The sequence below is a fragment of the Heterocephalus glaber genome, unplaced genomic scaffold, assembly GCF_053883595.1.
Source record: "Heterocephalus glaber isolate CG9 unplaced genomic scaffold, H.glaber_assembly_v1.0 deba00001479, whole genome shotgun sequence".
NCBI lineage: Eukaryota > Metazoa > Chordata > Mammalia > Rodentia > Bathyergidae > Heterocephalus > Heterocephalus glaber.
In genome coordinates this window covers 1,612,427-1,638,024 of record NW_028258316.1, presented here as the reverse complement: position 1 = coordinate 1,638,024, position 25,598 = coordinate 1,612,427, and the positions used below count along the sequence as shown (strand labels likewise).

Sequence of the window (25,598 nt, the reverse complement as noted above, 5' to 3'; positions counted from 1 at the left end):
TTCCAGCTCATCTTAAGGAGGAGCTTTACCCTGCTTCCTCTGTGAGCAGCATCTCCTGTGTCAGAGACCCATCATGCAGCCACCACCCCAGACGCTCCCACCTGGCATGGCTGGACCCCCTCCGGCTGGGACTCCTCGGAGCATGTTCTGGGGTAGCAGTGGCTACAGGAGGCCGGCCAGTAGCAGTGCCCTGGCGGCTCCACCTTGCCCACAGCAACCAGTCACGGATCCGTTTGCTTTTAGTAGACAGGTGCTCCAGAATAGCCCCCTGGACAGTTCTCCCAGGAGCAGCCTGCCTGCTGGGCATGACTCAGCCCTGCCAGTGTTTTCTCAGTGGCCTAGCTTGCCTGCGCCTCATGCCAGTCCTGGAGATGGTACCCGAGGGCCCCAGGAGCCTCCACCAGGACCTCTGTCACAGCCCGGAGCAGATCCATTTCCAGCTGTGTCCATCCCTCCATCGCTGCCAGGGCATGAGATGAGCCGGATTGCTGAAGTTGGTTTCAGCTCTGAGCCTGAAGTTCTGACTCCGCTGCATCCAACCCACCACATTCCAGGAGGAGGTCCTGACCCGTTTCATGGGGGCCACTGGCATGGGAGTGGGACTGGGCTGGAGCAGGCTCTGAGCAGGCACACTCTGAGTGAGGGTGGCGTGGCCTCAGCAGCAGCAGCAGCAGCAGCAGCATCCCCGTACTTGCCCCAGCCTCGGCCACAGATGCCAGCGCAGTGGGGGCCAGTGCAGGACAGCCCCCAGCCCTCCCAGCAGCATCCCTCACCTTGCCCAGAAGGACCTGTCCAGAGCATGGGGCCCCAGGCCACCAGCACTCCCTACTTCCCTGCCCCGTCGAGCCTGCACCATGGGCCTGGCTGTGAGCCCCATGCCCAGCTAGCATCTCTAGCACCTTTGCCCAGTGGCAGAGGAAGCGAGGTAGCCCCCTTGCAAAGTGGAAACCACTTAGCAGATAACTTCCACCCTGAAAATTCATTTGGGCACAAGTCCAGGATTGGGAATATGTGGGAAAGCCAGGAGTTCAGGCAGAATCCAGGACTGAGTAAAGAGCATTTCCAGGACCCTGCCCCTGGGAATCCCCTTACCCTGGGAAATAGCCCGGAAAACCACATTCACTACCCCCCAGTGGCTGGGACTGGCCAGGCCCCACTGGAAACAGCCTCAGGAACGCTCTCCATGTTTTTCCAAGGGGAAGAGACCGAAAATGAGGAGAATCTCTCATCTGAAAAGGCAGGCTCTGTTGGCCGATTGGACTTTGATGGTTTTTCCCCCAGCCCGGGACTGGGCCATCCACTCCGCCCTGCACACGTCATTGGCGGCGTCCACCAGGCCTTTCTCCAGGGATCCCACAGCGAGACCACGCAGCAGGAGGGAGGCGCACAGCCTTACTTCCCTCAGTCTGCAGGCATCCAAAACGATAAACAAACCACTAACAGTGCTGCTAGTGACACTTGGGGTGACACAGAGAATGCAGGGACTGGTGATGCTAGCAGCTCACAGTACGAGAATGTCGAAAACCTAGAATTCATTCAGAATCAAGAAGTTCTGCCCAGTGAGCCACTAAGTTTGGACGCCTCCTCCTCAAGTGACCAGTTCCGATATGGGCCCCTTCCCGCACCAGCTGTCTCCAGGCACGGTATCGTGGGCCTCACCCGAGGTGGGGCGCTGAATCTCGAGGCCCCGGACACACCCGTGCACCCAGTGCGATCTGACAGCATGTCATCCAGCTACAGTAGCCAGAGCCACCGGAGTCTCCCTGGATCGGCCAGGTCCCAGGAGCTGGTGGGCACGTTCATCCAGCAGGAAGTGGGAAAGCCTGAAGATGAGACAACAGGCAGTTTTTTTAAGCAAATCGATTCTTCTCCTGTGGGAGGCGAGCTAGAGGAGGTCGGTGGGAGCCAGAATTACTACAGCACCTTGTCCCAGCCCTCAACCCCAAGCCCCCCAAAACCTACAGGGATATTCCAGACAAGCGCAAATAGTTCTTTTGAGCCAGTAAAGTCCCATTCAGTTGGGGTGAAGCCGGTTGAGGCGGATCGCGCCAACATGGTGGGTGAAGTGAGGGGCACCCATGAGCACATGAAGAAGTGCAGATCTGTGGCCACACCACCCGACACCTCCCTGGGCAACCTGGAGCAACCTCCAGACAACATGGAGACACTGTTTGTACCCCAGGCCTGCCCCCCACCTCTGCCCCAGACTGGGGAAGCTGGACACACGGCACCTCCCTTGGATGCGGTGCGCCCGACTCTGGAGAAGAGGCCCTTAGCCAGGGCCCAGGGGCCCGCGAAGTGCGAGAGCCCCGCAACGACTCTGTGGGCACAGAATGAGCTGGCAGACTTTGGTGGCAATGTGCTTCTGGCCCCTGCTGCTCCTGCACTTTATGTACCTGCAAAGCCTCAGCCACTGGCGGTTGTTCAGCCTCCAGAAGAGGGGCTGCCTGGGCAGCAGTCTCGGAAGCCAGGCCCTGCCCACCCCTTGCAGAGCCAAGCCCACGTGGGTGCTTCTGAGAACCTGGAGAACCCTCCCAAGGTGGGTGGCAACGAAGCCCTTCAGTCCCAGGCAAGTTCCAGTTATGCAAGTTTGCTGTCCTCACCACCCACCGAGGCTTTGCAAAATCAGCCGGTCTTGATTGCCCAGCCTGATCAAAGCTATAATTTGGCTCAGCCCCTTAATATTTCTGTGTCCTTGCTAAATCCTGCTGAGAAGAATCAGTCCTGGGGAGATGATTTGGTGGGGGACAAATCCACGGTGAGCAGCTGGGCTCTTGGTGCTGATCCTGGTGAGCACACTGCTTTGTCTGGAGTCACACACGGCGCTGTGGTTGGCTTGTCTCTGCCTAACGGTCTCAGCCAAAGTAATGTTCCACATGGGTCTGGCTCTTCTGAAATGGCCTCCAATCAGCCTTCTAACTTGCTTGTGCAGCCGCTGTCCTTCCCAGTTTCTAAGAGCTCGCTGCTAGAAAGGCAGAAGACTCATAATTCAGAAAAGGTTCTTCCTGAGTTTGTTAATAGCCCTGCTGGAGGCACAGGTGTGATGTTAGTCCCCCCTGCCAGCAGTACCTCGATGCCAAGCAGCACTAAGGCAAATCACTCTGGTAACCGGGAAGAGGCCGCTGGAGGCTTAGACTTTACACCGAGTAGAACTTTGGAAAATCCTGCAAGACTGTACAGCCCATCCCATTTGGAGGGCCCAGCCACCCAGCAGGCTGCTGCCAATCCTCCCCGACAGTTGGGGCCTGGGGTGCATGACCCAGGCCATTTCTACCAGCAGGTGAGGGAAGATGCACAGGACCAGCAAGGCCTGGGAACCCAGGCAGAGGTGGTGGCCCCTCAGCCACAGGCTTCTCTCCCACAGATGCCCCAAGCAGCTTCAAATGCAGAAAGTCCCCCTACAGGAAGACAGTCCCAGGACTCAGCCCAGCCACCAGCAAGTTCAGCCTTGGCCGATGTGGGCCAGAAGCTGCTGCCTCAGCCACCTCAGTCCTCCAGTGTGTCGGCCACGTCCACCAACTCGAGCCAGGCAGGAGCGCGGCCTGAGCAGCCGTGGCTGCAGCCACCACCTTCGAGTGTGTTCGGCCCACCACCTCAGGACCTGGCATCCTACTACTATTACAGACCCCTGTATGATGCCTACCAAGCTCAGTACCCAGCGCCATACCCATCAGACCCTGGGACGGCCTCCCTCTGTTACCAGGTAGAGTGAACACTGATGCTTAGGCACTTTTCTCCCTTGCTTTACCTGTTGGGCCTTTCTCATGTGTTCCCTATAATGACCCATCTGCCTCACCCAGACCCACCCATTGCCGCTGGAAGAGTCCTCCCTCATCACTTGCACCTCTTTTTTTTTTTTTTTTTTTTGGTACCAGGGATCGAACTCAGGCCCTTGCACTTGCCAGGCAGGCGGCGGAACCATTGAGCTAAATCCCCGCCCCTCACATGCACCTCTTAAGGGACCCCACTGAGCATTAGCATATTGGGTTGCTGGTAGTATTGTGCCTTTTTTGTGTGGCCCAGTGTCTCCAATTAGGGGACAAAAAGCTCTCCTTGTTTCCTGGAAACTTGCAGGGGATTTCTGCTGGATCTCTATAGGGCATAGTTTTGCAGTGTACATTTTGGGAAGTTTGTGTGTGGTGGTAGCATAGGAAGAAATAGGAATAACTAGAATTGTTTTCATTTCTCCTAAAGAATAAAAATATTGAGGGCTGGGGATTTAGCTCAGTGGTTCCACTGCCTGCCTTGCAAGGGCAAGGTCCCAACTTTGATCCCTGGTACCAAAACCAAAATGAAAATATCGAGGGGTAAAGTTAGATCTGGAGTATTAATCTGCAGGCTATAGCAAAGAGAGATGGGAAGTCCTTAAACTTCTCTCAGATATGGGCCGATACCCCCAGGAGGGTGGAGGCCCTGCCATGTTCTTCCTTTGCTCTTTTCACAGTGATGCAAGCTCATGGCTGCTGTTTGATTTAGGTTCTCTTTAATCCTGCAGCAGTTTAAAAAGCATGGTCCAAGTGGACATGCTAGATTGTTATCTGCTTCCCCTCAGCTCTGGCTCTGATCCAGCGTCCCTGAGGTAGAAGGCAGTGCCACTGGGAGCCATGGGCCTGCCGCATGTGGGCCAGCTGGTTGAGTGTTGGCTCAGGCTATGCCTCCCGGGCCAGAGCATCCTCACACTGGTCTGTGTGAGCACCTGCAACCTGCCGTCCTAGGCTCGGAAGGAAGGAGCCGGGGGCTTTGATATTTCAGCGCTGTGCATTCAGCTCTGCTGGAGCTGGGCAGTGGAGTGCAGGGAGCCCCGGGCCCTCGCCAGGAAGCCAAGCTGGGTACCGCTTCCTTTCATTTGGTCTTCATGGTCTCCAGTCATGGGCAGAGCACGCCCCTGCCCGGGACTTCATGAGGCTATGGTGTTGGCGGTGTAGACGCAGTGGGATGAGTTGGTGCTGCACCTGCACTCACCGCTTCTCTCCCATCTCCCGTCCAGCTGGCCCCTCCTTAAAGACAGGCTGAGGCCTGGTGGTTTTGCCATGGGACGCTGAGCCTTGGTTGAGTCCCATACAGTCCTCTTGAGGCTGCCCAGGCCTTAGGGCCCATCCAGACAGAGCCCTGGTTCTGTTACCCACCTGAGGCAGGAACTGAGGTGGGACACATGTTCTACCTCAGTCAGCAGAGACCTCGGTGCCTTCCGGCCACACTCTGGCCTCCAGGCCCACCCAGGGGCCTCCTGAGCAGGGCTGGGCTGCAGTATTGGGGAAGCTCTGCTGCCCGGATGTTGACGTGGACTTTGCCTTGTTGGGTTTTTTTTCCCTACCCTTTGTGGTCTTAAGAGATTGAACCCAGCACATCTGCACCGAGCTACATCAACCCTTTTTGTTTTTTAGAGACAGGGTCTTGCTAAATTAACTGTTCTGGGCGTGCAGTTACAGTCCTCCTGCCTCAGCCTCTCAGAGTGCTGGGACAACAGGTGTCGCGGACCAGATGGGTTTCTGTGTGCATGAAGGGAGCCTGCTTTGGTCCTGCTGTTGGGAATGTGTGCAGCTAGAGCTGCCTCATGGCTGTTCTGGATGGGGTCTAACGTGTTCCTCCTCCTCCCACAGGACATCTATGGCCTGTATGAGCCCCGATACAGGCCCTACGACAGCTCTGCATCAGCGTACACTGAGAACTACCGCTATCCTGAGCCTGAGCGGCCCAGCTCCCGAGCGAGTCACTGCTCAGACCGACCCCCTGCCAGGTGGGCACTGCACCCTGCAGCTGCTTCCCTCCCCGCAGGCTGATGCTTGCATTGCTAATGCTTGCGTGATGGTGACATAGTGATTGGAAAATTCCATAGAGAATTCTACAAGCCTCTTGCTACCTGTGCGCATCTTACCAGTGTGGAAAATGGCAGGGGGTATTGTTAAATTGGGCTGAGCTCGTCACCTAGCCTGTGGCCCCACCCCCAGGCAGGCCAGGCCCTCGTGAGCTGCAAGCTGTGACCTCTGCCTGCGTGCACTCCCACCTTTGTTTTTTTTTTTGTACTGGGGATCGAACTCGGGTCCTTGCACTTATGCAGCAGGAGGTGAAACCGCTGAGCTAAATCCTCGGCCCCCACCTTTGGACGGTGAGCCTTCCTGATGCTAGGCACGGCCCTGACCCTGGCAGCTTGCTGGTGGGCGTTTAGGGCTCTCAGACTGGGGTTGCTGTTACTGGTCTGGGAGGATGGGTCACAAGACACGGCCCAGTCCTCCATCCAGCAGGCTGGGTCCCGTGGTTTGTGCCCAGTGCCGCCTCCTCGGCCCAGGGCCTGTGGGTGTCAGACCTGCGTGTGTCCTGTGCTGGCCGAGCAGGCCCCCTCCCTGCAGTTTGCAGGGGAGAGAGTGGGAGAACTGCAGCATGGGGCCCTCGCTGAGGGGCCCTTTGCGTAACCAGGTTGCGGTCTGCTGGCATCCCCACAGCCCCGACCGGCTGCTTTTGACCTGTGCACTCCTGACTGGGCGGTGGTGGACTCAGTGAAGTCACGGGGTGTGGGTGCTGGTCGCTGCTGTGGCTCCTCATTGGAGTGGTGCCTCTTGGCAGGCACGCTGGGCTCTGACGTGTGAAAACCTGAGCATTTTAGACAGAAGGCCCTGCCTGTGAACCTTTGCCCACTTAGCCGGCCCTGGTGTACCTCGCTCCAAAGGTGCACGCCAAACACGTGTGGGTGTGTGCAGCTGATGGCTCTGGCTGGGGTGTGGCCTGCTGCAAAGCCCTTGCCTTGCACACAAGGCCCTGGGTTCATCGCCAGCACTGCCAAAAAAGAAGACAGCTGTGAGAAGCCATTGTCCACCATGTGCCTGGGAAGCAGCGTTTGCGTTAACACAGCTTTCTGGTGGGGAGCCTGAGGGGGTGCACAGGGCAGGCAGGGCGAGAGCAGGAGGAGGAGGCAGAGCCGGGTGCTTGGCTTCCCCTGCCACCTGCAGACTCTTGAGGGGATTCTCTTGCAAGGCTGAAGGTGGAAAGGCCAGGTTCCTCTCCATGACTGCGGGCTTTTTCGTCCTTAATCTGTCTGGTCCTCGGAGTGTCCTCAGCCTGATTTTGTCACATCCTGGGCAGAATCTCCCTTCTCCCCTTCCCAGATGGGTGCCTGCCCACAAGTGCGCTTGGCAGGAGCAGTGCAGTCCCTGTGTGGGCGGGTCAGGTCCCTGCAGGTCATGTGTCTTCCAAGGAGATGGCACGCCCTTGCTTTCCCTCTGTCACTGCCATGCAGAGCAGTATGGTCTCCTGGGCAACCCAGAGCCTTCAGGCAGGCTGCCAGCGTTACTGTGGCGGAGCAGATGAGGAGCAGGGCACCAGTGGCCGGGCCTCTCTGGTGTTGGGTTGAGTGACCTTTCTTGAAGGGGCTGAGAAAAGTCACATTTTAAAAAATCAAATAGTGCATGAAGCTTGCTATTTGGAAAACTAAAAACACAGTTTAATACTTTCAGGGCCGGGGATTTAGCTCAGTGGTTTCGCCACCTGCTGTGCAAGCGCAAGAACCCGAGTTCGATCCCCGGTACCAAAAAACAAACAAAACAAAAACAAACAATTTAATACTTTCAGGGATCTTGAAAGTACCAGACTCTCTTGTACTTGATCATTTTGCTAATTCCCCCTTCTCTGTCAGGAGAGGCAGGGCTGTGGATTGGTGAGGCGCATGGGGCTGGGGCTGGGTGAGGCTGTGGGTGGCCTGGGCACAGGCCCCAGGCCTGTCTTGAACCGCATGCTGGCCCCTCTCGGTGGGGACTCAGGGCCGGCTGGACTCACGCACACGGCTGTTGCAGTGGGAGCTTCGAGTGATTATAGGCTGGGTGCTTTCTCCTGCTGAGCAGATGAGAAACATTTTATGGGATGTGGCACTGGACACCAGAAGGGTCGGCTCACTTCTACTGAGCCCTGTCAGGTAGGGATGTTGCTGAGTTGAATTCTGTTAACCTCATGGTGGGAATTCATGACCTCGTCCTTGTTACCATTTTGAATTTTCTTTTTTTTGGTACCAGGGATCGAACTTGGGGCCTTGCGCTTGCGCAGCAGGTGGCGAAACCACTGAGCTAAATCCCTGACCCCTTTTTGGATTTTCTTTTGGGGCAATACTGGGGGTTGAACCCAGCAAGGGCACTGTACCACTGAGCTGTACTCCCAGCCTCTTTCTTGTTTACTTTTTGAGACAGAGTCTCAGTAAGTATCCCAGGCTGGCTGCAAACTTTCAGTCCTCCTGCCTCAGCCTACTGCATAGCTGGGATTACAGGTGTGCACCACGACACCTGGCTCCATTTGGGTTTTCTGAGTAGAGTTTTTCATGACCAGAGTGCTTTGATGAATGCCTGCTGCTGTGAGTGTAGTTTATAGTCTTTACTGTGAATGTGTTCAGGGGTAATGTATGCTTAACAGCCCTGTGTGCTTTTCAGGCAAGGGTACCCTGAAGGGTACTACAGTTCCAAGAGTGGATGGAGCAGCCAGAGTGATTACTATGCCAACTATTACTCCGGCCAGTACAACTATGGAGGTATGTTAGAGTCCACTGCCACAGGCGCGCTGTCCAGAGACGGCCCGTGGGTGTGCAGCGTGTGGTGGCCTGCACGCCTTGGCACTGCTCCATGGTTGGGATTAATCATCACTAGATGCTTTCCTTGGGGCGTGAATCTTGACCCTGGCACCCGTGCGACTCTGTCGATTGGCAGCTGCACAGCGATCCGAAGCTCTGTGGCTGCCTTGTGCTCTGGGACTGCTCAGATGTGAGCAGGTGGAAAGCCATGCTCTGGTCACCCAGCCATGTGGGCCTGTCCACTGCCAGGGCAAGACACTTCCTGGGACATCGTTCGCAGGGCTTCCACGCCTGCCTGGCCCAGCATGGACTGCGGACAGCTGTGTCCTGGAGGAGCTGCAGCCCCCTGTGACTCCGCTGGCTGTCCCCACCTGGCCCTTCTGCTTCTCAGGACGGCTCTTTTCCCTTTGAATGCTGGTACCTGTTTTAAGGAGATTCTGCACGCATTTCCCAAAAGTGGTCCTTCCAGCTTGCTGACAGCATTCACAGTCTTTTTCAAACTTAGCTTTTAGCTGGACATAGTAGTGCACGCCTGTAACCCTGGTACCTGGGAGGCTGAGGCAGGAGGATCGTGAGTTCAGGGCCAGGCTGGACCACATAGGCAGACCCTATATCAAAAGACAAAACGGGGCCAGGGATTTAGCTCAGTGGCGCTGTGCCTGCCTCGCATTCACAAGTCCTGAGTTCAATCCCTGGTACTGCCCCCCCCAAGCAAGAAACTTAGCTTTTAATGTTAAAATTATTTCTTAAAATCTTTTGGTTCACAGGAAGATCACAGGAATTTATAATCAAGGAATTAATTTTTATAATCCAGGAATTAGCTTTTTTGTGTGTGTGGCACTGGGAATTGAACCCAGGGCCTTCATACTAAACTATATCCCAAGCCCTTTTTATTTTTAAACTTTTATTTTGAGACAGACTCTTGCTAAGTTGCTCAGGCTGGACTTGAACTCGAGGTCTTCCTACCTCAGCCTCCCAGAGTGCTGGGATAACAGGTGTGCACCACCACACCTGGTTGGGGTTAACAATCAGTAGTAATTGAAGCTGGAGGTGTGTAGCTGTGTAGCTGTAACAGAACCTTGTCTAGCGTATTAAAGGCCCTGGGTTTGATCCCCGGCATCACAAGAGAAAAATAGTAGCTATGAAAAAGAAAGTAAGACTTTTAGCAGGTTTGCTTTTGTTTCTTTTTTCTTTTTTTTTCCCCTGGTACCAGGGATTGAACTCAGGACCTTGCAGTTGCAAGACAGGGGCGACATCACTGAGCTACATCCCTGGCCAGCCCTGTTTTGTTTCACTTTTTTGACAGCACTGGGGATTAAACCAGGGCTGCCCTCCTAGGCAATCGCTGTACCACTGACCCCATCCCCAGCTGTCCGTTAACTTTTCTTTTGAGACAGGGACTTGCTCAGTTGCCCAGGTTGGGCTCCTCCTTCCTCGACCTCCGGGTAGCAGGGATTACAGCTGTGCACTGCTGTACCCGGCTCGTTCTTTTAAGCAAAAACATTTGTATGGAGAACAGCCTGGGAGCAGGACACGGCGGGCGCCTGCTCCACGTCCCTGGGACCTGCTGGGCCTTGGTGTGGGCCAGCTCTGATCCCTGCACTCTCCCCGCAGATGCGGGCCGCTGGGACCGCTACTATGGCTCCCAATTCCGGGACCCCCGCACCTGGGACCGGAGGTACTGGTACAGCTCCGAGTACGACCCGCCCCGGAAGGATAGCTGTTCCCATGGCGGCGGCAGGTTGGTGCTCAGGCCTGAGCGCTGGCCACTCCACCCTTGGGTCTTGGGCTGTATCAGAGTAGTGGCCAGGGCATCTGCTTCGATCACTTCCTGGGAGAGGAGGGCTGGGCTGCTCTGCCCGGGGCTCCAGCTCTGGGCTGTGAGGAGAGCCTGGGCCCAGGCCCCTCTTTGAGGGCCTCTTTGTCCCCCCGCCTCAGCCCAGAGAGGGTTGCCGCACCTTGGGCCGACTCTGTTCTCCCACACGGCCATGTGCCTGGTGATGGGTGGTGAGCTGGGAGGGCCATTGAGGCTGGGGGCTCCTGCAGTGGGTGTCCTCTGCCGTTCCGTGCTTGGTGCTGGCTGGCTGCAGGCCTGAGAAGGGCGATGACCACTGGAGGTACGACCCTCGCTTCACCGGGAGCTTCGATGATGACGCAGAGCCGCACAGGGACCCCTATGGGGAGGAGGTGGACAGGCGCAGCGTGCACAGTGAGCACTCGGCACGCAGCCTGCACAGTACCCACAGCCTGCCCAGCCGCCGCAGCAGTCTGAGCTCCCACTCGCACCAGGTACTCACTGCGGCCCGGCGCCGCTCCCAGCCTGCAGCCAGCCCTGCTGGTGCTCGCGCAGCTCACCCCGTGTGCTTTCTCTCCCAAGAGTCAGATCTACAGAAGCCACAATGTGACTGCCGAATCCTTTGAGGCGCCCCCTCCCCCAGGCTCCTTTCATGGAGACTTCGCCTACGGTACCTACGGCAGCAACTTCAGTGGCGCTCATGGCTTTTCAGAGTATGGCTATCCCGTGGACACCTGGCCTGCTGCGGAGCAAGGTGCGGCCCAGCGGCTCAGCCGCCACCTGCCACCCGCCACTCGCCTGGGGTCAGAACCAGGGAGCAGTCTGGGCTCAGGACCCGAGAGCCTGGCCCCGCTCCTCCCTCAGGGTGCACTTTGGCTGTGTATCTGAGGGCTGCCTGTGTGTCCCCATATGCATTGGCCCCAGATCCTGCAGTGGCCCTCCGTGCTCCCGGCGCCGACCAGGCAGTGAGCCGCCCCGGGGGGGCTTGTGTTCCAGCCTCCCTTCCAGAGTGCTCGGCCCCGTGCTCTCTCATGGAACAAAACCACAAATGTGTGAAATTGCAGTCTGATGGTGGCTTTGCTCTCGTAGTTGGTTAAGGCCTCAGCTCAGCTAAGAGTCTCCTTTTCTGCCTGGGGCCTTTGACGGTTTCTGCGGGTGCTCTGCGCCATCGCAGCCTGAGGCTGAGCTCACCTCATTGCCAGGAGTGGGTCAGGTGCAAGAACACAGAGAAGTCGCGAGCTGTCTGTCTCTTGTCCCGTCTGCCCAAATACAGTTCCGTCGAGACCGACGTCTCCCGAGAAGTTTTCAGTGCCACATCTCTGTGCTAGATTCGGTCCTGGCAGTCAGCTCATCAAGGTGATCCCCAACCTGCCTTCCGAAGGCCAGCCTGCCCTGGTGGAGGTCCACAGCATGGAGGTACTGCGGGCCTGGGCCGCCACTCGTCCTGGGAGCGAGGCCTTGGGAGATGGTACTCCTGGGGACCGTCCACCGGAAGGCTTTGGGGTGCTTGTCTGTATCTGTGCTCCCAGAAGTCAGCATTTCAAGCAGCTGCTTTGGGTTAGGCTTGGTTTTATTGGGCTCAGTTTTCTGTCTTTGTTAGCTTCTTTTTTCTAATTAAAAAGAAGATAGGGCCCGGGGATTTAGCTCAGTGGTTCCGCCGCCTGCAGCTCAAGCGCAAGGTCCTGAGTTCAATCCCTGGTACCCCCAAAAAAATTAATAAATGTGTAAAAGACACATTGCCGTCAGTCTCCCTCAGAACACAGTTACCGTCTTTCTTGCTGTGTTAGCGCCTTGATTTTGAGAACATGTGCTTGCATATTGCTTTGGGTTTGGTGGGGCTGGTTGTGCTCTGCAGCCCCTGAGCCTCCCCTGTCCCTGGTGTTGGGACCCCGCTTTAGTTCTGAGGGAAAACCCTACACTTGGGTCTCCCTGCTTCACTGAAAGCCCTGCTGGAGCCTGCGAGGCAGCTTAAGGGGCACCCCTCCCATGTGGCTGCCGGGCTGCCCCCTAAGCTGGTGCGGTGTCTCTTGTTGTTGCAGACCTTGCTGCAGCACACAGCAGAGCAGGAGGAGCTGCGTGCGTTCCCGGGACCCCTGGGCAAGTGAGTTTCCGGGGAGGTGTCTTGGCAAGGGTTTGGTGGCAGCTGCCAAGCTGGGCCTGTGCTCTCGGTGTCAGTGTTCACCAAGCGTTTGTTCTTCTTACAGAGATGAGACCCACAAAGTGGACGTTATTAACTTTGCACAGAACAAAGCGACAAAATGTTTACAGGATGAGAATCTACTTGACAAAGAATCTGCGAGTCTTCTCTGGAACTTCATTATCCTATTGTGCCGGCAGAATGGGGTCTGTGCCCTGGGCTCCTGCCGCACTTCTCCCCACTGGCCTTAGGTCTTGGGCTCCATCCCCGTCTGTGGCCTGCCATGACCCGGCTCCCGCTAGGAGAGCATCGTGAGGAGGATGGCGGGAAGGGAGAGGGGAGAGGGGCGTGTGGCGAGCTGAGGAGCTGACCCTCGTGGCAGACTGTGGGTGCAGAGCCCAGCTTTGGTCCCCAGTGTCCTAATGTGTCCACTCGTGGAGATAGTTGGGTGGTCCTGCCTGCTGGAAGCTGTTGTAGGAAAGCCTCCTGTCGTCTCCATCTTGTCCCTGTTGACCCTGCAGACCGTGGTGGGAACAGACATTGCGGAGCTATTGTTGCGAGACCACAGAACTGTGTGGCTTCCTGGGAAGTCACCCAACGAGGCGAACCTGATCGATTTTACCAACGAGGCTGTGGAGCAAGTGGAGGAGGAGGAGGAGTCTGGCGAGGCCCAGCTCTCCTTCCTCATGGACAGTCAGGCGGCGGTCACCAGCACCCTGGAGAAGGAGACCGAGAGGTTCCGGGAGCTGCTGCTCTACGGCCGCAAGAAGGTACAGTCTCCGGTCATGGTGCCGGGTGCGCCATGTGCCCGGTGGGCCTGGGCTGGCGCCTGGCAGGGCAGAGGCCAGCCAGTGTCTCGGAGCAGCAGGGAGCCCGTGTGGCCCGGGCCTGCCATCTTGGGCGGCCTGAGGAGTTCCCAGCTGAGCTGTGCTGTGTCAGGCTCACAGGCTCCAGACGCGAGGGGGGATGCCGTGCCCGTGCGGCTCTGTCCTGCAGAGCATTGGGGCGATGGTGCACAGTGTGCAGGAGGCGGCTAACCCTGTCCTCACGGGCCAGGCCTCGACCGGACCCGATCCGCAGTGTAAACAGACAGGCTCACCCCAGGCCGCTCGCAGGCGTTAGCACTGTGGCCGCTCCTCTGCTTGGGCAGAGTGGAGGGACTGAGGTTGAGCTGGTGTGGCGGGGGAGCGGAAGCCAGCTCAGGGTGTGCTGAGGGGCGGCCGTGGCACCGTGGCCTGGGTGCCGTGCGTGGAGCTCATTGTCCACCTGCACCGTGACTGACTCAGAGCTGAGGTCTCTATTGTTTTGGCGGGGCAGGAGCAGGTAGAGTGTTGCTGGGTCGCTACACGAACTACAGCCCGGCTCAGAGAGTTATGTTTTGAGATGGAGCTCCTCTGTGATGCCCAGGCTGGCCTTCAACTCCTGAGATCAAGTGGTCCTCCTGCCTCACCCTCCCAAGTAGCTGGGGCCACAGGCATGCACTAGTGCCCATTAAAAGCTCTTATAGGGCCGGGGATTTAGCGCAGTGGTTTCACCACCTGCTGTGCAAGCTCAAGGACCCGAGTTTGATCCTCGGTACCAAAAAAAAAAAAAAACCCTTATATTGGGGGCCAGGGATGTAGGTCAATGATTCTGCCAGCTGCCTTGCAAGCACAAGGTCTCAAGTTCGATCCCCAGCACTGGAAAAAAAACCCCTCATATTGGATCAGTAGAATTGGAATATGGACATTTTACAAGTGACTGGGAGCCAGGTGTGGTGGTGCACATCTGTAGTCTCAGCACTTGGGAGGCTGAGGCCGGAAGATTGCTGTGAGATCAAGGCCAGCCTGCACTAATAGCAAGACCCTGCCTCAAAAAAAAAACCAAGTGGGGCCAGGGATTTAGCTCAGTGCCTTTGCCACCTGCTGCGCAAGCACAAGGACCCGAGTTTGATCCCTGGTACCAAAAAAAGAAAAAAAGAAAAAACCAAGTAACTGGGGTTATTTGACCTGGTGAGCTTAACACTCACCTCCCTTTCGCGTTTTTCCTCTTGGCCAGAAGTGCCGTTGCACCCCCGAAGGTTTGAGTAGGGCAGCTGTGTTAATGTGGTGCTGAGCCAGGTCATTTGTGGGGGTGTGCGATCACCCAGATAGGGGGGCTGGAGCACGTGGTGTGGCTCCCAGCAGTTGGGTGGCCAGGACCGGGTGTTGCTGGCTGGCTCCACCTGGTCCGTGTCTTACACTGACATGGAGATAGCAGTCCTTGTCCCGGCCAGGGACTTGGAAGCTAGGGACAGTGAGGCATGGTGACATCTCTAGTCCCAGCCACGGGCAAACGCGGAGTGACTGTTGGCTCAAGTGAGCCCTGAAATGCATTGCAGGATGCTCTGGAGTCCGCCATGAAGAACGGCCTGTGGGGTCACGCCCTGCTCCTGGCCAGTAAGATGGACAGCCGGACCCACGCCCGCGTCATGACCAGGTGGGTAGCTCCGCGCATAGCCCGCTGTGCTGGGGACTGTTGCAGGCGGCTCCTAGGCCCACATGGCCTCCCCAGCTCCTGCTGGCGGGCAAGGGATCCTTACCTTTCTTTTTTGACTGCGGGTTCTTTGTGTTCTCTGTGGAACCTCCTCCTCTCTAGGGAACTCCTCCGGCTCACTTGGTGGCTTTCCTAGGTGGGCCTGGGTGTGCTTTGCTGAGGTTAAGCATCTGTGTGGCAACTAAGTATAAGCTCGGGGCCTAGGCTGGGCTCTCAGGTGGAGCCAGAGTCAGGTCTCAACATTCCTGTGTCTGCCTAGGTTTGCCAACAGCCTCCCCATCAATGACCCCCTGCAGACAGTCTACCAGCTCATGTCTGGGCGCATGCCTGCCGCATCCACGGTGAGTGCCTGGTCCCTCATCTCTCGCTCCTGCTTTCTTGTGGGCTCAACCATGAGGACATTCAAGCGACACTCCAGGTTCGAGGGTTTGCTTCTGTTTGCTTCTCGTCGCAGTGCTGTGGAGATGAGAAGTGGGGAGACTGGAGGCCGCACCTTGCCATGGTTCTGTCCAACTTGAGCAACAACGTGGATGTGGAGTCCAGGACCATGGCCACGATGGGCGACACCCTTGGTGGGTCAGCACGAGGCTGGGTGCCAGCCAGGTTACAGGGGCTGTGCCAGGAGTCACCAGGGCCTCAGCTGCCACTTGGCCAGGGCCCCCATGGCTGTTTCTCTGGGGGCTGAGCCAGCTGCTCTGTCTCTTGCCAGCCTCCAAAGGCCTCTTGGATGCTGCACACTTCTGCTACCTCATGGCCCAGGTTGGATTTGGGGTGTACACGAAGAAAACCACAAAGCTCGTCTTGATTGGATCGAATCACAGGTGAGGAACAGGAAGTACGCGGTGTCTGCTTGCCTTCAAGAAGGACAGATCCCTGTCCTGTAGTTCATTAGGAAATCACTGGCCTTTTGCCTGTATTTGTCACCCCGGGGGACACACTTCTGGGTGACTTGCTCCGAGGCTGATGGTGCCACTAGTTGGCCACTTTTCCAATCTGAATAATTCACTTCCCCTACAGCTTGCCATTTTCGAAGTTTGCCACCAATGAGGCTATTCAAAGGACAGAAGCCTACGAGTATGCTCAGTCCCTTGGGGCCCAGACCTGCTGCTTACCTAACTTCCAGGTAAGCGGAAGGATGTGGCCCCAGCCTTCCTGTGTGGGTGGTGGCCAGTGCTGACCAGCTTTGGGTTCACCTGCCCTTTTGAATCCTTATGCAAATAATGAAGTTTTCTGTAGGGAACAGGGAAAGGGGACATTACTAGAACCTCTGCAGTGAGTCCTAGTTTCCTGTGAGCCACGAGAGCACATGGTGAATTAACTTATTAAACAAGAAAGGTAGAAGAAATGACACTTGGAGAAGAAGCTGAGCTTTGGGCCTGATCAGTGCTGCTCTGGGCGGCAAAGACGAAAGCCCCCAGCTTACCACATCGGGAGAAACAAGTGTAACCGATGACTGGGGGGCTGCGGAAATCCAAGAACAATGAGGACCTATGCAGATGAAGATTTGGTTCCTCCCAGGCTGTCTTCAGCTGCTGTAATCTTGTCCTGAAGCATCACAGCATCACCCAACCACTGAGGTCTTAGCTGTGCCGGACGCCAAAATGGAGTTTTGTCTCGAAATGCCATAGCTGGCCTGTAGGCAGGAGAACTAGGCCTAATCAAATGATTTTTCCCCCAAATTATGTAGCATTGCTCCCAACAGCTTTCTGGGACGTCTTCCTGGGGAGGCAGTTGATCCATAATGCTTGGAAAACCAAACCATATGGAAGTGAGGCTTTCTCCAGTTCGCTGTGTGGTGGCACACACATGTGACTCTGGCTCTTTGGGGGGGTTGAGGCAGGCTGCAGGTGTAGCTCAGTGATAGAGCGCTCGTCTAGCATGTACAGGGCACTGGGTTCAGTTCCCAGGACCACAAAAAAGAGGGAAGAAGAAAGGAAGCATGTTGCAGGGGGCCAGCTGTGTTTCTTAGGAGCTTAGTGGTGTCCTCTGACCTGATGATGTCCTGGAGCATGGTGACAAGTACTGTTAGTGGTGGGCAGGTGGGGCAGTGGTGAACCAGCCTGGCAAGCAGTTCACAGCTGCAGGCTCTTGTTAGGAGAGGCAGGGAAGCCCCAGAGAGCTAAGCTGTGTTCATTGTGCTAGGTGTTTAAATTCATCTACTGCTGCCGCCTGGCCGAGATGGGGCTTGCCACCCAGGCCTTCCACTACTGCGAAGTGATTGCCAAGAGCATCGTGACACAGCCCGACATCTACTCGCCCGTGCTGATCGGCCAGCTGGTCCAGGTGGGTCTGCACCCTGAGGGTGCCCTGGGGTTTCCTGTGGGGTCAGCGTCACAATCCAAGTGCTCACTCTAGGAGGTGCCCAGAACCTGTTGGCATAGCTGAACACTGGCACAGGCATTTTGTGTTCTGCAGTCTCAGCGTAGCAGTACTTTGTGCCAGTACAGAGAGTCAGTGGTGGTTTCAAAGTCAGAAGGACCCTATGTCGTTCACATTTGAGCCGTTTAGCCTGGAGGTCAGGGTTGGGGTCCTGGCCTCTCACCTGTTTTGTTTTGTTTTTGGTTTTTTGGGGGGGTTTTTGGTACCAGGGATTAAACTCGGGACCTTCCGCTTGCTAGGCAGGCGCCGGAACCACTGAGCTAAATCTCCGGCCCCAAAGAACTGATAATTAATGTTCACTTTTTTTCTTTTTTTTTTTTGAGCCGAGGATCGAACTCGGGACCTTCCACTTGCGAGGCAGGCGCCAGAACCACTGAGCTAAATCCCCGGGCCTCTCACCTGTTTGATGGAGATGCATGGCCAGCTGACACGTTGGGATAGCTCCCCCACCAGTAGCTCTGTTTTAGAAAATGCACCCATGTGATAACTATGAAAATCTGAGAGGGCAGAAATCTTAGACCTCTACAGAAGGACAGAGAACAGTCCTGAATCCATGTCCATGTCCACTGCCTCCAGCAGTTAGTAGCACGTGCCAGACCGGCCTCACACATAGCCACCACATCCCCAGGAACCACCGGGGAACGTGACCTCCTTGCATCAGCTGAGCACAGGATTGAGAGAGCCGTGTGTGTTTGGAGGTCTCCACCCCTGGACTCCTCTGCTCACCCAGCTTCATGGGCTCGGTGCCAGCACACAGCACGCTAGGGAGACATCCACTGCCCACGAGCACAATCCCCCCCAGCATGGGCCCAGAGGACGGGCCTTCCTCATTGCCATCTTTGGGGTTCTAGGTGGCTTCCCAGCTGTGCCTCTTTGACCCTCAGCTGAAGGAGAAGCCAGAGGAAGAGTCCTTCATGGAGCCCGCCTGGCTGGTCCAGCTGCAGCACGTGCACAGCCAGATCCAGGTAAGGCCCGGCTGGCTCCCACAGGCACAGTCTGTCCGGGGGCTGCCCAGGGAGTGTGGCAGTCGCTTTGCGCCCTGTGGTTTCCACGTGGAAGGCATTTGATCTGGAGGCTGTGACCTCAGAAGCACATGTGTGTGCTCTTAGAGCTCCTCCCTGCCCGCCCGGCACGGGCATCGGGTGGCTGCCTTCTTCCTGAAGGGGGGTAGCACGTGTTGGCGGCAGAGGGCTGTGTGCAGGTGCCTGGGCTGCAGCTCCTGCTTCTCCTCCCTTAGGAGGGCACCATGCCCTGTAGCCAGGATGGAGCTGAACCCTGGCGCTGTCCCAGCACGCCAGGCTCTGAGGTGGAGCAGTTGGATGGCCCAGGACTCGGCCGGCTGGTGGGGCTGGGAACTGAGCCCTCCCTGCTCCCCGGCCCAGAGGGCCTGAGTCCAGGCGGGCAGCTGCCACCCTCAGGTGAGTCCCGTGGAGGGCCAGCCTGCTCTCTAGGGTCTCCCTTTGTCTTCCTGCCCGGAGGATGGAGGCGCTGTGGGCCACTGGGTGTCCGGGGGCCTCTTGGCCTCCTTGGCCTCTGTGCTTCCTCGCTTGGTTTCAGAACTGGCCACACTGATGCCCCTGCCCTGCCGGCCCAGGCCCCTGGGCTCTGGCCGCCTCTCAGCCTCATGCTTCTCTGCAGCCTCCCAAACCTACCTTGTCAGAACAGGGGCCCCTCACCCCCACAGCCTGCTTCTCCCTGCCCCCCGGTCCTCTCACGTGCACCCCACACCTCTGCCTGGTCAGGCGAGTGAGTGCCTTTCCTGCCCTGGCCACCTTCTGCGTCTGCCTGCCTGGCTAGGACAGGTCTTCGCAGTGGCCCACGGGCCTGCAGCTCGGGCCCCAGCCCGAATCAGGCCCTCCCAGTCAGGTGCCACCCTCTTCCCCTGGAGACCCCCCACCCCGCAGCTCTCCTCAGCGCTTCCTTCATCCCCTTCTTGGTTCATCTCCCATCCAGAATGTTTTGGTTTTTTTGTGATGGGATCTTGCTAGTTGCCCATGCTGGCCTCAGACTCCCAGGCCCAAGTGATCTTCCTGGCTCTGCTTCTCAAGCGGCTGGGGCCACAGATGTGCACCACTGTGCCTGGCACCCTGTTCTGTCACCAGTGCAGCTGGTGGCCAGCGTGTGCCGGCGGGCACGGCCCCTGGCCACGGGTTGGGTGGATGGTATGTTTGTGCCATGGGTGGCCTGTGACTCCTGGTGCTGGGGGAGAGGACTCGGTGAACCAGCAGGGCTCTGTGCCTGGTGGCCACACAGTGGCCTGCATCAGCCATGCTGGGGCGGAGCCCAGGCCCTGTGGCCACCCTGCCCCACCCCAGGAGTAAGTATGCTTTCGTTGCACACCACTGGTGAGGGGTATTCTCAGCCTCCCTGCTCAGAATGTGGCTGCCCAGAGTAACTGGGAAGAGTTGTATGGTCCACGATGTGCACTAGGCTCCTCCAGCCCCAGTGACTGCCTTCTTTTCCACTGTCCCCACAGCTCTGCAGACTCTCCCTGGTGGCCAGCCACCCCACCCTGCCAGGGTGCCGATGTTCTCAGTGCCACTGGCCTTGGGCACCCAGGAGCCTGCACTCGGCTTCCCAGAGACCCCCAGGCCTGACCCTATGGCTCTGTACCCTGGGCCAGGCCTGCCACTTGGCGCCCCGTCTCTGCAGGACAGTGGCCCCCTGCTGCAGGCCCGGAGCCCGGACCCAGGTGTGTCTGCCAGGTGGCATCCCGAGGGCAGAGCTAGGCTGGATTTGGTTTCCATGGGTGACCAGAGGCAGAGACTGTGTGGACCAGAAGTCCCAGAAGTTACAGCCGGGAGGTTTATAATGTCGGGAAGCATAACGGCTCTTCAGGGTGCGTCAGAGTGGTCCTGGCATCTGTGGGCCTGTCCACAGGCTGCCCTTGCAGATTCCCGTGTGAGGCAGGGGCCGGGTTTGGAGGCTCCTCCCCCTGATCTGCACCTGCCTCCCTGGATCTGGGTGAACCAAGGGAAGCAGGCGTGGCTTTAAAGCACGCTTGGGAGACTTTCGTCTTCCTTTCAGATGGCTCCCAGGTCCCGCTTCATGCACAGGGTGGCGGTGTCACGGCCCTCTTTCCTGTGTCAGTAGGGATGGCGCCGCGGGAGTCACCTGTCCGAAACTCACTGCCCGAGCCAAGCGAAGAGGATTTTGGCGGAAACTTTGCTAATCTGGTACTTCCCTGCTTCATTTTATTTTTTTTGGTACCGGGGATCAAACTCGGGTCCTTGCACTTGCGAGACAGGCGGTGGAACCACTGAGCTAAATCCCCAGCTCTCCCTGCTTCTTTTTAAAACCATGCTTTGTGAGAAGTTTATAGACAAGGTACGTTCTTCAGTTGTGAGGAGGGAAATAATGAAGGCTATGAAATTATCTTTTAACTTGATTCTTAAAGAGAAAATCACTTTAATCCTCAAAATATGAAAAGTTAGTGAAAACGTTGGTAGGAAAAGATGGGGAGAACTCAAGAGTGGAAAAAGAACAACTCCTCTAAGTAGAATAGCAAAATACACTAACATTGTCTAATTTTCTGAAGTGGGGCCCCTCCCTGACCCTGGTGCCTTTTGTGCACTAGAACTCACGGCCCTGAAGTCCCAGCTGGTTTTAGCAGAGGTGTTTGGTCCCAAGGCTCTTGCACAAACCCATCCGGGAGCTTCTTCACAGACACTGGCCCCGTGGGCGTTTTGTCTGTAGGCAGCTCCTCTGCTGTGGAGGAGCCTTCTGCACCCATGGATTCAGATGTCCTGCCTGTGCCCAGAAAAGTAGTCAGAGTCAGGGTCTAAGTGTTGACAGCAGTGTCATCACAACACTGGCAACTTTCAAAAACCCTTCTATTGCGGCCGGGGGTGTAGCTCAGTCGTTCCGCTGCCTGCCTCGCAAGCGTAAGGTCCTGAGTTCCATCCCCGGTACCAAAGAAAAGAAGAAACCCTTCTATTGTTTCAATCACACCTTGCCTGCCAGGCTCTGATCTCACCTTCTGATCTCACTGTCCAATCCCCCTGCATCCCACCCTCCGGTTCATGCCCTTCCTGGCCAGTGACGGCCTCCTGGTACTGAGCGTGCACTCCGAGTACCGAGGCGCTCCTGGGGGAGCTGCTTGTTAGGCGTGGCTGGCGTGGCTCCCCTTGCCCCTGCCCTCGGGGACCCTGGTGGCACCTCCCTGCCCTGCCGCTTCCTCTCGAAGAGGCCCAGGAGAGCCAGCTCCATGTTGTCTTGGGACAGGGCTCCCCGAGGATGGCTCAGGACCTGGAGACGTCCCCAGCCTGGGATAGCGCTGGCTCAGGACCACCACAGCCTGCTCTGCCTCTGACACCTGCACCTGAAGCCAAGAGAGCAGCGCCGGCAGCATGGAAAGAGACCAAAGAACCCAAGAAGGTAGAGCAGGGCCCCGGGTACCCATCCAGCCAGCAGAGGTGGGCGGCGCAGGAGGAGGTGAGGCTCCTGGGCCAGGGAGAGCAGACCTCGGAGGTCCTCTTTGGCATTGTGTGTCATCCACACTGCGAGGGTGTTGGGCATGGCAGCTGGAGGAGTCTTTTGTGTTTGTCGCTCCTGGTCAGTGAGGACGCTTCCTGCCTGTCACTGCAGAGGACCTGGTGGAGTCCGGCAGCCGCCTGTGTGGTGGCAGCGTGGCCGTGTGTGTGCTGTGTGCCGTGGCGTGTGCAGGAGGCTCGGCCTGGTGTGGCAGCCAAGCCACAGAGTGCCTGTGGGTCCGTCTGCCACCTTGGCCCGGGTGCCAGCTGCTGTCGGACTCCTGTCCCAGCCAGGAGTGTTGCTGACCCCGTGTGCATGCTCAGCTTAGGCGAACGCTGTGCGGGTTGCATGGCCACAGAGGGGCAGCTTCCTGCACCCCAGCTTCCTGGCTTTGGCAGGCTGGGGGCTCTGTGTGGTTTGCTTTCATCCCGGCAGCCTTGGTGCAGGGCCTTGGCAGACACCTGCGCTCTCTACCCTTTGCATAGCGTTTGTTCGAGTCTTTAGCTTTTCTTAAAAACTGTTTTATTTGCATTACTGAGGATCAAACCCAGGGGTACCACTGAGCTACATCCTCAGACTATTTTGGTTTTTAAATTTTTTAACTTTTTTTTTGTTGTTCTTGTTTTTGTTTGTTTTTGGTACCGGGAATCGAACTCATGACCTTGAGCTTGCAAGGCAGGCGTGGTGCCACTGAGCTAAATCCCTGCCCCTTTAACTTATTTTTTTGAGGCAGGGTCTCCCTGTATAGCCCAGACTGTCCAACAACTCACAGTCCTGCCTCAGCCTCCCAAGTGCTGAGATAGCAGGCGTATGCCATCACGCCCAGCTCCTTTTCTGCTTTTTATTTGAGTCTTGCCAAGTTGCCCAGGCGGCGTCGCACTTGGAACCCACCTGCCGCAGCCTCCCAAGTAGCAGGGGTTGCAGGTGCACAGCACCACACCCAGCGGTCGTCCTTCATATTTAGTGGGTCGATCGCCTTACTCGTTTGTGGGAGTCCTTCCGGGCCGCGGTACAAGTCCTGGTGAGGTGGACACCCCCCGACTGGTGGCCTCTGTGTTCTTATTGGTGTCTTAAGAACACGGTTGTGCCTTCACAGAGGATCTGGGGTATCAGACTATGCTCGTGTGGCAAGTGTTGTGAAAAGAAACACAAGTTTCATTGAAAATAGTGAGTTTGAAGAGTGAGATTCACACAGTGCTTCCAGTAGCTTTCAGAGTAAGCAGACGTGCTGACCCCTGGGACAAGTTCCCCCCCCCGGCCAGTTCCTAGAACAACAGAATGGGAGCTGGACATGGTGGCACACACTTGTAATCCTAGCTACTTGGGATGCTGAGGCAGGAGGATGCAAAGTTCAAGGCCATCTTGAGTACTTTAGCAAGACCTTGTCCCAAAAGGACTATGGAGGTAGCTCAGTGGCTTACTTAGCATACAAGAGGCCCTAGGTTTAGTCCCAAATAGTAAGAAAAAAATAAAAAGACTGGAATTGGGGGTATCTGTAGCTGGTACTGCTTTTTTCTCCTTTATAATGGGAACAAAGTTCAACAAGTGGGACATAGAGTACACTTCCTCTCCCCAGACTCTGGCTGGGGTGGGGGGCTGGGGCAGCTTTGCTTTAAGGCCCTCCTGGCTCTGCTGCCTGCCTCCCCCTCGGCAAGGAGAGCGCCTGGTTGCCCATGCAGCTCATTCCTCAAGGCTGCCGCCCTTCTGGGTTTTGTTTCTTAAAGATGGGACTGCAGCAGGGCACTGTGTAGGGCGAGCACTTGTCTGGGCCGGGAGAGGCCCTAGAACCAGGGAGGTGGGGGGCATACACGGAGGGTGTGTGTGTGTCACTTTTCGGCCTCATCAGCCATAGTATCTGTTCTTATCAGTCTGATGTCTGACCTGTTCCCAGTCTGAGGACCATGTATTTAGTGGAATTTTGGAGCTGGGAGATGGAACAGGGGCTTGCTCTGTCCCTTTGCGCATCGACCTGGTATTGCGGTGCTGCTAGGAACATTGCATCACCCCCGTAACTCATTGAAAAAAAGCAAAAAAAAAAACCCCGGGCATCTCCCATTCTGAGTGCACAGTGCAAAGTGGAAGTGACTTGCAGTGCTGCGCGGCTGACCCCAGGCTGACTCCAGAGCCTTTCCCCTCCTCATACGAAAGTGCCCTGCTAGAGCCTGATGCCCCGGCCCTGGCACTGCACTCTGGCTCCAGCCCCTTGGGGCCCATGTCCTCCTCGGCCCCGGATCAGCATCTCGGGTCCTGGTGGTTTTCTGTTCAGAGTGAGTCCTGGTTCTCCCGCTGGCTTCCCCGGAAGAAGAGGACGGAAGCTTACCTGCCAGACGACAAGAATAAATCGGTGAGTGTCCCGAGCTCCGGCTTCGCCTATCACCGGTGACTCACGCCGTGTTTCGGGGCCAGCAGACACGAGCGAATGTCCTCCTTGTCAGGTCCAGATCCCATTGAGCTTTGGCCTGCTGATTTTTTTCTTCTTACAATCTTGGCAGATTGTCTGGGATGAAAAGAAAAACCAGTGGGTGAACTTGAATGAGCCGGAAGAGGAGGTATGTTGTGATTTCAGGTGTTTGTTGCCGGTGTATTTTAGGGCTCCTCTTGGGGAGTCCTGGCTGGCTTTCTGGGCGCCAGGCGGGTGTCTGAGCTGTCTCTCCCTCTGCAGAAGAAGGCTCCACCCCCGCCTCCCACAGCCTTACCCAGGGCCCTGCAGGGGCCTCCCCCTGGGCCAGGTGGTCCTCCCGCAGCCTCCGTGAACGTGTTTTCCAGGAAAGCAGGTAATGACACCCTGTTGTGCACAGGACTCGGCCAGCTTGGGAGCCGTAGGGCTGAGGGCCAGCAGGTGTGGTGTGGAGGAGGCCAAGCCCCCAGGCTGGAACCCGGCTCTTGGGCAGTGCGCTCGTCGGCCTGTGGGCACAGACGCGTCCCACCTATCGGTCAGGGTCACTACCTGGGGTACTGACACAGGTGGGGGCCTGCTGTCCTGGGACACAGCGAGGTGAACATGCACCTTCCCGGCAGGTGGATCCAGGGCTCGCTACGTGGACGTCCTGAACCCAGGCGGCGCCCAGCGAAGTGAGCTGGCTCTTGCTCCTGCAAACTTTTTCGCTCCGCTCGCCCCACTCCCGATCCCTCCTAATGTGTTCGTACCCAGCCCAGGTAGGCAGCACTAGATGGAGCAGACTCCCTCTGCCATCCACCCTGTCTCTCTGAGCTGAGTGGCCACAGTGGGTTGGGGCCGAGGACGGAACCTGCGCTCAGCAGCCCTGGCCTCCCCTGACTGTGGGAAAGGACCCCTGGGTCAGGTGCCTGATGGCCCTGCCTTTCTCTCTCACAGATGCAGAGGAGCCGCCGCTTGCAGATGGGGCTGGCAGTAGGGGGCAGGTGCCAGCTGGGGCTCTGGCCAATCTGGAGCCTGTGGAGGACCCCAAGGTAGGTGGAAATCGTGGGAGAACCTGCCAGGGTCCCCTCCCTCTGCATGTGGCACCCAGGATGTACACATGTGTGGTGCTGTGCTTCTGGCATTTCAGGCTTCACAAGGGACAGTGGCAGGACATAGGAGGGCTGGGGACAGTTTCCACCAGGAGGCAGGAAGGAAACGTTGGAGATAGGTGTGACAGCCACCCACACGAGGACACGCGCGTGCCCTGCCTGCGCCGAGAACTGCTTAGGCTGGAAAGTTTCAGAGATGCATATTTCACCACTATTTTTTAAAATGAGAAAAAAATAAAATTAGCCCAAGTTAAAAAAAGAAGAAA

The 25,598-nt window shown here is 57.0% G+C and overlaps 1 protein-coding gene and 1 pseudogene across 18 annotated transcripts in view; both read left to right on the top strand.

Moving 5' to 3' along the window:
* Nucleotides 1-25,598, top strand: part of Sec16a (SEC16 homolog A, endoplasmic reticulum export factor) — a 34,906-nt gene that overhangs the window by 4,729 nt on the left and 4,579 nt on the right. For 12 of the 18 annotated variants that reach the window (XM_087182648.1, XM_087182649.1, XM_087182654.1 and 9 more), the window contains exons 2-27: nucleotides 7-3,703; nucleotides 5,601-5,737; nucleotides 8,409-8,506; nucleotides 10,160-10,286; nucleotides 10,636-10,834; nucleotides 10,923-11,094; nucleotides 11,614-11,756; nucleotides 12,380-12,441; nucleotides 12,545-12,683; nucleotides 12,999-13,247; nucleotides 14,837-14,934; nucleotides 15,251-15,332; nucleotides 15,446-15,563; nucleotides 15,701-15,812; nucleotides 16,009-16,114; nucleotides 17,134-17,274; nucleotides 18,222-18,335; nucleotides 18,608-18,788; nucleotides 19,847-20,062; nucleotides 20,461-20,546; nucleotides 21,595-21,747; nucleotides 24,110-24,187; nucleotides 24,336-24,392; nucleotides 24,506-24,617; nucleotides 24,862-24,999; nucleotides 25,178-25,272. In XM_087182648.1, coding sequence (XP_087038774.1) covers nucleotides 74-3,703; nucleotides 5,601-5,737; nucleotides 8,409-8,506; nucleotides 10,160-10,286; nucleotides 10,636-10,834; nucleotides 10,923-11,094; nucleotides 11,614-11,756; nucleotides 12,380-12,441; nucleotides 12,545-12,683; nucleotides 12,999-13,247; nucleotides 14,837-14,934; nucleotides 15,251-15,332; nucleotides 15,446-15,563; nucleotides 15,701-15,812; nucleotides 16,009-16,114; nucleotides 17,134-17,274; nucleotides 18,222-18,335; nucleotides 18,608-18,788; nucleotides 19,847-20,062; nucleotides 20,461-20,546; nucleotides 21,595-21,747; nucleotides 24,110-24,187; nucleotides 24,336-24,392; nucleotides 24,506-24,617; nucleotides 24,862-24,999; nucleotides 25,178-25,272 — 6,843 coding nt within the window. In that variant the 5' untranslated portion in view covers nucleotides 7-73. The remainder of the gene's footprint in view (nucleotides 1-6; nucleotides 3,704-5,600; nucleotides 5,738-8,408; nucleotides 8,507-10,159; nucleotides 10,287-10,635; nucleotides 10,835-10,922; nucleotides 11,095-11,613; nucleotides 11,757-12,379; nucleotides 12,442-12,544; nucleotides 12,684-12,998; nucleotides 13,248-14,836; nucleotides 14,935-15,250; nucleotides 15,333-15,445; nucleotides 15,564-15,700; nucleotides 15,813-16,008; nucleotides 16,115-17,133; nucleotides 17,275-18,221; nucleotides 18,336-18,607; nucleotides 18,789-19,846; nucleotides 20,063-20,460; nucleotides 20,547-21,594; nucleotides 21,748-24,109; nucleotides 24,188-24,335; nucleotides 24,393-24,505; nucleotides 24,618-24,861; nucleotides 25,000-25,177; nucleotides 25,273-25,598) is intronic. The other 6 variants (XM_087182656.1, XM_013073611.3, XM_013073618.3 and 3 more) reach the window with 3 other exon arrangements.
* Nucleotides 23,669-23,849, top strand: LOC147826020 (U2 spliceosomal RNA; annotated as a pseudogene).